Source organism: Rhinatrema bivittatum, chromosome 1, assembly GCF_901001135.1.
Source record: "Rhinatrema bivittatum chromosome 1, aRhiBiv1.1, whole genome shotgun sequence".
In the NCBI taxonomy this organism is placed as follows: domain Eukaryota; kingdom Metazoa; phylum Chordata; class Amphibia; order Gymnophiona; family Rhinatrematidae; genus Rhinatrema; species Rhinatrema bivittatum.
The window spans coordinates 20,113,307-20,125,482 of record NC_042615.1 but is presented as its reverse complement, the minus strand read 5'-3'; the positions used below and the strand labels follow the sequence as shown (position 1 = coordinate 20,125,482).

Below are 12,176 nucleotides of genomic sequence, written 5' to 3'. Positions count from 1 at the left end.
CAAACAATGATTTAGTTACCAATAAAAAAATAAAATCTGCTCTCAACTGGGTAAGGTGTGCTTTGCAGACTGAATGAAATCACTCTTCACACATCTATTACTCAGATGTTTTGCCTAGTTCATCTGCTCCTGATCTTTTTGATTTGTTTAAATCACCACCTATTATAAAATGACCAGTTTTGGGATGAGCTCTACATCTGAAAAATTTGTAATGATATACATTTGAGGCATAAACATTACAGAAAGTAAGCTTTGCTCTCATAATCTTTAATTATTTTATTTAAAAACAGGGCTTGTTTATGAAATCGAATAGCCACTCCAGATTTTTTTTCCCTCTTGATGAGGCAGAATAATTTTGGTCAACCTACTCTTATCTCTGAACATTTGGTCTCAACAAGATGCGATTCCTGCAATAAGGACATCTGAGTATCTTGTTTCTTCAGGGCTTCAAAACTTGTTTCTTTTAACAGGTGACCATAGGCCAGCAATATTCCAGGACACTATCTTTAGATTCACCATGGCACAGAGTAGTGAAACTTATTACATTTGGCTGTGGCTTCCAGTTTGCTGCTAGGTTTCTCTCCACGTATCATTTACTCTTCTTGATATACCTTGTTCTATACTTACATGATTATTTCTTTAGGTAAAAGCATATTCTCCCACCCCCTTTATCCTATATCCCACATTCCCAGTGTTTAAGGTTTATCTTAAAAGTAATATCAACTTGATAGAACCGAAATAAAAGAAACTTCCTTAACAGGGGCCTGCCATGCCCAATCAATGATCTAGCAGCAAAATTGGCCACCCCATAAGACAAGGTAGCTTAGCCTTAACTTTAATTTTTGTTTCTCATAATATCTTTCCTCTCACCCCCTCCTCGATCGCATTATCATGAAAATTCCATTAAACATGGCTGAGAAGGCTAAGAGCCGGAAACAGCCCCAAACCCTACTCATGCAGGGCTTCCTGTTACTATAGTAACTCATGGCAAGGTCAGTGGGCATGAGTGTGTGGACCCATGTTGATTTGCACTACTAATGCTGCTGCTATAAATGCCTGAAGAACACTGCCTTTTGAGGAACTTGTGACCCTAGCTGAAGGTTTTGTGACCCCCTATTTGGGATCCTGACCCCCAGTTTGGGAAGCCCTGCCCTACATGGTGCTTCAAGAAACTCAGTGTATTTCCTGGAGGAAAAGTAGAGATATGATTGAACTTTCAAATATGTAACAGATTGCAATAAAATAGAGGAAGATGTAATATTCCATAGAAAAAGAAATTCAAGGAGAAGGTGTTATGATATAAATTTGGAAGGATAGAGGTACAAAAGAGATACATCTTTGAGATGGTAATTGATGTCTGGAATAACCTACCAGCAAAGGTGTTGGAAACAAACGCTGACAAAATTTAAGTATGCTTAGAGTATTAAGGTTAGATAAAAGACATTCTGCGTGGGGCTGAATGTTGGCTACAGCTTGGAACTTAGATGCTCCTCTACCCTGGGCAGAGTTGGCGCAGCATGCTTCCTCTCTGACTTTATTCAAATGAAGTTTAAAAACTCACCTTTTTGAACCTGCTTTAAAATCTTAAGTACTTCTCTGCAAGAAGTACACTTTTGTCAAACTTTAGTTTGTCTTGATGAGATTGTAAGCTCTGTGGAGCAAAGACAGTCTCTTATGTGTATCTACACAGCTCTGCATATGTCTAGTAGTGCTTTAAAATGTAGTAGTATCTATAGAGGATAAAAGAAGGAAGTACACCTAATGTGGATAAGGAGAAATATCCAGCATGTTGTTTGAGCAGCATAGGCAGGAATAGCTGGGCTGTTGGTCTTTTATCTACTGTCATTCCATGTATGTTATTACAATAATAATTGAGACAGGTTTCAATGAGTCTAGTATGAAATTCAGGACCACTATTTTTTGTAATTTTATGACTGTAAGATGGATCAAGTCTGAAATGGACCAGTGGTACAGTCTAATAAAATGTATTTTTTCCTATTTCAAGAGGGTCCATACGGAATATTTGCTGGCAGAGATGCTTCCCGAGGACTAGCAACATTTTGTCTTGATAAAGATGCACTCAGAGATGAATATGATGACCTATCAGATTTAAATGCTGTACAAATGGAAAGTGTTAGAGAATGGGAAATGCAGATTAAAGGTAATGTATGGCTTGCTTATTACTATCTAGTATATGTAGCTGTTAAATATGTGTGTAAACTTTATGGATGGGGAAAGGGGATGAAATAACGTTTTTGTAGAATTGTTCCTTTTAGAAACAGCACTGATTTGAATCTTATTTAAAGAGCTCCTGTTGTAAGATAATTCCTCTTACGACTTAACTTGTTTTTTTTTTTACTGAAGTAATTGCTTTTTAGCATAATTTTACTGAGTTCAAAGTTCTTCTTGTAAGTAGAATGTGCATTAGTTTGAAACAGATTTTGAAAACCTGTAGAAGAGGTAGTTTGATAATTTTTAATATTTCCAGTAGGCAGTGGAAGCGCTTGATTCAGTTTTTGAGCTTGATTGCTGCTCCTTTAAACTGGAGGGGGCTGGGAAAGTAAATTCTCCCAGGACAAGCAGGATGGTAGTCCTCACAGATGGGTGACATCATCAGATGGAGCCCGGCACGGAATACTTTTATCAAAGTTTTTAGAAACTTTAATTGGCACACTGAGCATGCCCAGATGCCACTATCCCCACAGCCATGCAAGGTTCCCCTTTAGTCTCCTTTTTTCCGCAGAGCTGTTGCCTTGCGGGTTTTTGGAGCCCTTCACTTCTTTTTTCCTCACGGGGAAAATGATCCATTTTTCACCGGTACCTCCCATTCCGGGGTCCTCCTTTGCGTGTCTGTTCCCCCGGCGTTCAGTAAGTCAAATTTTTTGTCGAGTTGCGGTCTGTTCCTGAGTGTCTGCTCGGTGGCCACCGACCACGCATCTTTTTTCGATGGTGGCCAGCTTCCGAAAGTGCCCCCAGTGACCGCAGACTATGTCCATCATGGACCCGCAAGACATTTGCGTCCTCTGCCTGGGGCCTTCCCATGATGTTTGTTGGTGTCCTAGCTGCACTCAGATAAACCCAAAGGTCAGCGGGCCCACCTGGACAAGAAGGAGCACTTGTTCAGTTCCCGACAATCGGCTCCATCAACTCCAGTACCGGGGACATCGAGCCAGGGGGTTCCTTCTGACCCTGGGCGGTCACCCTGATGTCCCGGCGCAATGACAAGAGTGCGGGGATCACCCTTCACCAGCATCGGGCCAATCTAAGGCCTCAGGATTGTCTTGGTGCTGGAGAAGGACCAGGCTGAGCACTGAGGGAAGCACAGACACCAGCACAGATGGTCATCACCACATGGTACCGGCACCGATACTGGAAGAGCACCGGCTTTGGCCGAACCCCCCCTGAAGCGACCCCGAGGCGAGGAGGCCCCACCCTTCTCCAGGCCCGGGAGCCCAGAGTGTTCCCCACTGATCTCAGTGTCTGGTACCGAGCCTCCACGTAATCCTGTGGAGGCGCCAGTTACGCCCCCGTCAGCTGTCTCCTCCTTCCTCTGCAATTACTACACCAGAATTTCGGGAGGAGTTGGACCGCGTGGTCCAGCAGGCAGTGCTCAATGCCCTTCGGGACTTCGAGCAACCACCGGTGCTGGTGCCATCGATGTTGGCACCCCTATTGGAGAGGCTGGACGTGCTACTTGGTTCCTTGCCAATGCAGCCGGTGCCTGAGGTCCTCCGGTGCCCGACTGCTACCGATGCCGCCCTCCGATATTGTCCCGATTCCGGGTTCATCGGAAGAAGAGGATGGTGTTCCGCACCGGCCCCATGGGCATCGCCGACTGTGCCCGGTCATGGGCCAATGGATGCCCCAGAGCCCCGGGCCCACAGAGGCCCTCTATGCCTGCGTGGCCGACACTGAGGCCCCTTGACAGACCCTCGATGCCGGTACCCCGGGACCCAGAATTCGGCCTTCCTCCCTGCCCCAAACAAGTCAGTGGGGAAGGAAGGAGGCTCCTTTTGATCCATGGGGCGATGATTCTTCTGCGTTTTCCTCGGATGACCTCCCTTTGGAGCCTTCACCTCTGGGATGGTAGGTGCTGCTTGTCCCCGGAGGACTTGTCCTTTGCCAGTTTTGTTCAGGCGCTTCGTGGTAGGCCAGCGGCACTTTCAGTACAGGGTTCTACCCTTCGGCCTTGCCTCCGCACCCAGGGTCTTCACCAAGTGCTTGGAAATGGTGGGAGCACATCTGCACTTCAAGGGGGTGCATGTGTTCCTGTATTTGAACGATTGGCTCATCAGGAGTCCTTCGAGGGAGGGAGCCCTCTATGCTCTGCACTCCACGATCGGAGTGCTCCAGTTGCTGGGGTTTCTCATCAATTACCCAAATCCCAGCTGATACTGTCCCCAGCGGCTCAGCTTCATTGGGATGGACCTGGACATGACAGTGGCCAGGGCTTTCCTCCCCAGTGATCAGGTGGTGACCCTAGCGGGTCTGGCCCAATTCATTCATCGCTGACAGACAAGACAGCCTCTGTTCGCCTGCTCCTGCAGCTGCTGGGCCACATGGTGGCATCGGTGCATGTCACTCTCATGGCTCGTTTAGCCATGAGTGACGCAGTGGACCTTGCATTCCCAGTAGCAGCGAGCCTCTCAGGACCTGTCTGCGCTGGTCTGGATAACAGAGCCGCTCCAGGTCTCTCTCGCCTGGTGGGCACAAGAAGCCAACCTGAGCAAGGGGCTTCCATTTCAGCCCCCTCCGACTCAGGTGATCCTTACCACAGATGCCTCCAACATCGGCTGGGGTGCCCATGTTGATGGCCTCCGCACACAGGGTGTGTGGTCGAAGGCCGAGGTGAGATGCCAAATAAATTTCCTGGAACTCCGGGCAATGCGATACGCCCTCTATACATTCCAAGATCTCCTGTCCCACAAGGTTGTCCTACTACAGACGGACAACCAAGTGGCCATGTGGTACGTGAACAAATGGGGGCACAGGCTCCTATCTCCTCTGTCAGGAAGCAGCAAGGTTTGGGCTGGGCCCTATTGCGAGCTATGATCCTGCGAGTAGTATACCTGGCAGGAATGGAGAATGTGGTGGCGGACCACCTCATTTGGACATTCCACCCTCATGCGTGGTCCCTCAACCCCTCCGTAGTGGACAAGATCTTCTGCAGGTGGGGTCGGCCGGACGTGGATCTCTTCGCGTCCCCTCAGAACCACAAAGTAAGTCGCTTCTGCTCTCTGTGCAGGGAGGATAGGGAACCAGCCGTGGATGTCTTCACCCAATCCTGGAGTGCTGGTCTCTTGTATGTGTACCCTCCAATTCCACTCATAGGCAAGATCCTTATGAAGCTCCAACTGGACGGAGGTTCCATGATCCTCCAGCCCCATATTGGCTGCGTCAAGTCTGGTTTGCGATCATCGTGACCTGTTGGTCCAGGATCCCAGCTGCCTGGGCACCTCTCCCAACCTCATCACACAGGATCAGGGCAGGCTGCATCACCCGAACCTCCGATCATTGGCCCTCATGGCCTGGATGTTGAAAGACTAGTGTTACAGTCCCTTGACCTTTCAGATGTCTCTCGAGTCTTGGTAGTTTTTCATAAGCCTTCCACACGGAAGTCCTATCAATTGAAATGGTGGAAGTTCTTTGTCTGGTGTGCGGAGCAGGGTCTCGACCCTTTCACTTGTCCCACACCTCAGCTTCTGGACTATCTCTGGTGTCTCTCGGAGTTGGGATTGCAGACTTCTTCCATCTGAGTTCATCTGAGTGCTATCAGTGCCTACCACTGCAGAGTGGGTGACATTCCGATCTCAGTGCAGCCCTTAAATGGGCAATTTATGAGAGGCTTACTTAAATTGAAGCTTCCACTGTGTCCTCCTGTTGTGGCCTGGGACCTCAACATAGTGTTGGCGTGGCTCATGAGGGGATCTCCATTCGAGCCTCTGCGCTCCTGCAAGTTGAAACACCTCACCTGGAAGGTTATCTTCCTGGTGGCAACTACCTCCGCTCGCAGGATCAGTGAGCTGCAGGCCCTGGTGACCTGTCCGCCTTATATGAGGTTCTTCCACAACAGGATGGTGTTGCACACTCACCCTAAGTTCATGCTAAGGTGGTGACTGACTTCCTTCTGAATCAGTCCATTGTACTGCCCACCTTCTTTCCAAGGCCGCACTTCCTCCCTCTGCACACTTTAGACTGCAAGCATGCTCTAGCTTTTTACCTGGAGCGCACTGCAGCCCACAGGCGGTCCACCGAACTCTTTATCTCCTTTGACAAAAATAGACTTGGGATTGCGGTGGGTAAGCTGATTCTGTCCAATTGGTTGGCGGACTGTATCGCTTTCTGCTATGAGCAAGCGGGCCTTCTGCTCGGAGGCCAAGTGAAAGCATACTCAGTGAGGGCCATGGCAGTGTCAATGGCCCACTTCGGTGCAGTCCCTATTGCTGAAATATGCAAGGCCGCGATGTGGAGTTCCCTCCACACGTTCGCAGCAGACTACTGTCTGGACAAGAATGGTTGACAGGTCAGTGTCTTCAGCCAGTTTGTCCTCTGTAGTCTATTTCAGGAGTGAGAACCCAACTCTCCCTGCCTAGGGCCCAATATGTGATTGACTGCCTCCCATTGCTGCCAACAGCACCCTTGTTGTTGTGCCTGTTGCACGTTATTGAGTGTCTGTTGGCCCTGTATGTTATGGGGTGGTATTCACCCATCTGTGAGGACTACCATCCTGCTTGTCCTGGGAGAAAGCAGAGTTGCTTACCTGTAACAAGTGTTCTCCCAGGACAGCAGGATGTTAGTCCTCAGGAAACCCACCTGCCACCCCGCGGAGTTGGGTTCGTCTGTGTCTTGTTTTATTTTTGCTCGTCTTCATGCTTTGTAAAGAGGCTGAAGGGGGACCCCATGTGGCTGTGGGGATAGTGGCATGCTGGGCATGTTCCGTGTTTCAGTCAAAGTTTGTAGAAACCTTGACAAAATTATTCCGTGCCTGGCTCCATCTGATGATGTCACCCATCTGTGAGGACTAACATCTGGGAGAACATCTGTTATAGGTAAGCAACTCTGCTATCAGTCCAGAAAAGGGCTACCAGAATGGTGCAGGTTAGGGTATTCTCCAAAAGCCCTATGAGATGAGAATTATGGACTTCAGTATGTTTAACCTAGAGGAGAAGAAAGATGGCATGGGGGGGGGGGGAGAAGAATTATAATAGAGACATTGATACCTCAAAAGTATAAATAATGCACAAGAAACAAACTTTTGTCAGTGTGATTTCTCTAGAGCAGAAAATGCTGGGTAGATGGAACAGCCTTCCGGTATGTCTATGGCTTTGCACCAGGAAATAAACTGATAGGGATGTGAATCGTTTTTTGACGATTTAAAATATCGTCCGATATATTTTAAATCGTCAAAAAATCGTTAGGGCCATGATACAATACCAATTCCCCCGATTTATCGTTAAAAAATCGTAAATCGGGGGAAGGGGGAGGGCAGGAAAACCAGCACACTAAAACCCCCTAAAACCCACCCCCGACCCTTTAAATTAAATCCCCCACCCTCCCGAACCCCCCCCCCCAATGCTTTAAATTACCTGGGGATCCGGCGGTGGTCCAGAACGGCGGCGGTCCGGAACGGCCCCCTCAATAGAATCGTGTTGTCTTCAGCCGGCGCCATTTTTCAAAATGGCCGCCGCAAAATGGCGGCGGCCATAGACAAAAACGATTCGACGGAGGAGGTCGTTCCGGACCCCCGCTGGACTTTTGGCAAGTCTTGTGGGGGTCAGGAGGCCCCCCCAAGCTGGCCAAAAGTTTCCTGGGAGTCCAGCGGGGTTCCGGGAGCGATTTCTTGCCGCGAATCGTTTTCGTACGGAAAATGGCGCCGGCAGGAGATCGACTGCAGGAGGTCGTTCAGCGGGGGTTCCGGACCGCCGCTGAACGACCTCCTGCACTCGATCTCCTGCCGGCGCCATTTTCCGTACGAAAACGATTCGCGGCAAGAAATCGCTCCCGGAACCCCGCTGGACTCCCAGGAAACTTTTGGCCAGCTTGGGGGGGCCTCCTGACCCCCACAAGACTTGCCAAAAGTCCAGCGGGGGTCCGGAACGACCTCCTCCGTCGAATCGTTTTTGTCTATGGCCGCCGCCATTTTGCGGCGGCCATTTTGAAAAATGGCGCCGGCTGAAGACAACACGATTCTATTGAGGGGGCCGTTCCGGACCGCCGCCGTTCTGGACCACCGCCGGATCCCCAGGTAATTTAAAGCATTTGGGGGGGGGTTCGGGAGGGTGGGGGATTTAATTTAAAGGGTTGGGGTGGGTTTTAGGGGGGTTTAGTGTGCCGGCTCACGATTTTAACGATTTTTCACGATAGTTTACACACCCAAACGGCAACAATACGATTCCCTCCCCCTCCCAGCCGAAATCGATCGTTAAGACGATCGAGGACACGATTCACATCTCTATAAACTGAGTCCTTATCTGCCTTTATGTGGTATAAGTTTTCACAGTCCCTGGTGGAGAGGGAGTTTTAGTTATTGCATATTGATGACATCTAGTGGTCAGACTTAAGGTGCATGCATATCAGATTCTGGAAGGAGCTGTGGGGCTATGGCCAATAAGGATTATTACTGCAGTCACTAGCCTAAATGGGAGAGGAAAGGGGTTATAAAATAGGAAACATTTCTGGGTATGTAAGTGAAGGCACATGATGGTGAAGTTTAGTTAGGATCTGGTTTCAACTGATGTATGATTCCAATTGATGTATAAGTTCAGAGGAACAGGAGGAAGCTACCAGGCCAAAAGAAAATTTTAGCAGATTAGTTACATGAGTTCTGAGCAGTTTTCAATATGAAATAAATCAGCAATCATTGGTTCCACATAAATATAGGATATTGGTGTCCCAGTTGCTCCTTGCAGATTGATTTACTATAGCTATTTTTCAGAAGTTTAATCCATGTTTTGAGTATTGGCTAAGTAGTCAAGCTCAGGGTAATGCTGATACAGAGAGAAGATGTGGGTTGAAAGGGGAAAGATTTAAGTATGAACAGATTTGGAGCAATTTATGAGATTACTGTGGGCTGAATCAGTTAATTCATCTGAATTGTTTTGTAAAATTTCCAGGCAATGGTTGCGTATTTTATACGTCTGATGCAGAATGTCATCATTATAATATATTCCTTTGTTTCAGGTATTTTTGTGTTTTGTATAATCAAAATTACAAAAGTGGTAATATAACTTTAATAAACACAATGTGCTAATACATATACTTTCTATCTCCCAGGGAACCTTTACTGTAGGGTTTGTGAAAAAATGGAATATTCATATAACACACTGTATTTTGCAGAAAGGTATCACTAATGATCTTTAAGTGACTAATGAATGATCTTAAAGTGAATTGTGCATTACACATTGCCAAATCTGTCACTAATGATGATGAAGTGACTTTTAGCTAATCGCAGTGTTCCATAAAAAAAAACTCATCCCTTAAATAGAGCATTAAATATGCATACCAATTTTTATAACAAGCCTTTGAAATCTAAGTTAACGATTACAAAAATGATCAAACACTATAAAAGCCATCTGTTCTTTCCCTATCTAAATATTATCTGACTAAATGATATGTACATTTTTGTAAGCTCCACAAATGTTATTCCAAGATCAAGTATCACATAATTTTGGTAGAAGATGTAAACTCCCACAAAATGTAAACTTTTGTTTCTGCACAGTAATGGCTTTCTCAGGTGAAATAAACAATTTATGTGGTCATAAAACTTAGTAAATTTAAATTGATTTGAAGACCCAAACTTATCTGGACTTTTAAACAGGAACCATTGAAGATTGCATCAGATATTATTGCTTGCACATATGTCCAAAATGTAACTTTTCTAAAATACAAATAAAACATTAGTACATAAATCAACTATAATTACTATTAGCCACATAATTGTTCAAATATTGTGAATCTACTCAATTTTTAAGAAAACAGATGTGAATGCCCTTACTTGAATTGTTACTATATTACCAGTTTTGTAGTTTTGATTATTGTAGTGATTAGTGGTAATTAACTTCAATTTATTTTGTACCATGAGAGTATGTATGTGTATACTAAAACTTTAAATAATTATTTAAAAAAAACAAACAAAAAACACAGCTCATGGATGCTATAATTTTCAAAGCATAGGATATTTTGTGGGAAAGTGTTTTGTTCTTCTTAGGAAAGATATAAAATCTGTGCTGCTATCTTAACTGTTACGCGTGACATCCATGGCAGGCCTGCGGCACGGCCCCCTCACCTTGCCACAGTGACTCCAGCTCCTGTTTCCTCCTCGCTGGCGGCAGTTGGCTGTCAGCTCCATCCTCGGGCTTACCCCGGTGCCTCCGACCCTGCTTCAGCCCCCGGCATTCCCGTTCCAGCCACTGCGCCCATTGCTGCTCATCGTGTCTCTCCACATGGCCCGTGGGGAGGGAGACACTGCCACTCGGCGCCACGCCCTTACATCATTGATGTTTAAGTAGGGACTGTGGTAGGAACCTAGCTACGGCCCTGGATGATGTCAGCAGAGCTATAGTATTTAAGCGCAGGCTCCGCTTCTCGCTGGTCGAGTACTTGTTGCCTCCTAGAGATTCGTCTCACTCCTGTGTTCCTGTTCCTCGTTTGTTCCTGGTTCCTGTCTCCTTGTTCCTGTCTCCTTGTTCCTGTCCTGCTTCATACCTTGGATTGACTACATGGACTTTGACTCTGCTTCGCCTGACCTCGCCATTGACTCTCACTCCAAGCCCAGACCTCTGCTTTGCCTGACCACACTATTGACTCTCTCCAAGCCCGGACCTCTTCTTCGCTTGACCACGCCATTGACTCTCTCCAAGCCTGGACCTCTGCTTTGCCTGACTATGCTATTGCCTATCTCCAGACCCAGATCTTTGCTTTGCCTGACTACGCTACTACCTATCTCCAGACCCTGACCTCTGCTTTGCCTGACTACGCATTGCCTGTCTCCAGACTCAGACCTTTGCTTCATTTGACTACGTTTTACTTTCTCAGTGATCAGACCTCAGCCTTGCTTGCCACTGCCTCTGGATTGCTGCCAGCCCTGATTCAAGCCTGTATCTCGACGCCTCTTCAGCTTACATCCTGGATTTGATCTATTCAGGCTTCGGCCTGGTCTTGCTCAGGCGCCCCCTGTCTGCCTTCGTTCCTTTGGCGCCCGAGTCTCCGGGACACAACCTTGTCCAGAGTAAGACTGTACCATCGTTCATCTGCTGTCTCTGGACTGACCCGACTTCTACATCGAATACCTACAGAGGCCCACCTAAGTCCAGCCGGCCCTGGCACCCAAAGGCTCAACCCACGGGGAACGAGGGCTGGTATTGGTGAAGCTCCAGTTGGCCTCTGTCCATCAGCCCACTCCGCCTGCCGACGGTGGGGACCCGTAGGTCTCCTATCTGCGGGTTGCGTCAACCCCACCTCGGTCCAAGGGTCCACCTCTGACGCAACATTAGCTTTCTCACTTGCCATAAAGTTAATGATGATAAAAATTAGGTTCATCATTTGATTTTTTGGTGTTTCCTCAGATAAGATGGAGGAGGCAGTTAGCACTGAGGATGTACTTCCACCAGAATTCACTCGAGACACACATACAGCTTTTCATCATGGAAATATCACATCAAATGTAGTTTTGCATAATGCTGATTTCTGTTTTATAAGTTTTAAATTAACATTAAGTGGTGCTTGTAGGCTTAGCCTGGTAGCTCAGTGGCAGTGATGCACATTGCCAGCTCCATTCTGGGAGGAGGATGTTGTAGAGGAAGCATTCAGAGCCTCTGAGGAATAGGGTCCTGGTCATCACACAACAGTGACACCTAGTGGCTGGATTTACAATTGTAGGATTCCAGAAAGAGCCCTGATGCCTGGCCTCCGGCAGTGGAATGTTGCTGCCGTGATTGGGACAGGATATAAAATAGGGAAAAAATGTCCGCGTAGTTGCAAGTGAACAATCTTTTTGAGTGGAAATGTATACTATTGGAGAAGATCAACATCATTATATTTAGTATACATGGAAAGTATAGATTTGAACCGTACATTTTAATGAGCAGAAGTTTTCTGACTTTACAAAATTGACTCTCTTTTGTTCTTTTTAAAAGAGAGGTTGCTGCTGTTAAGGTTCTGAAGAGGATAAATATGAC

The 12,176-nt window shown here is 46.9% G+C and overlaps 1 protein-coding gene across 1 annotated transcript in view; it reads left to right on the top strand.

Annotated features, from left to right (window-relative positions):
• PGRMC2 (progesterone receptor membrane component 2) overlaps positions 1–12,176 on the top strand; it is an 85,784-nt gene that overhangs the window by 63,676 nt on the left and 9,932 nt on the right. Inside the window, exon 2 of the mRNA XM_029591734.1 lies at positions 2,006–2,161. Within this exon, the coding sequence (XP_029447594.1) occupies positions 2,006–2,161 (156 nt within the window). The remainder of the gene's footprint in view (positions 1–2,005; positions 2,162–12,176) is intronic.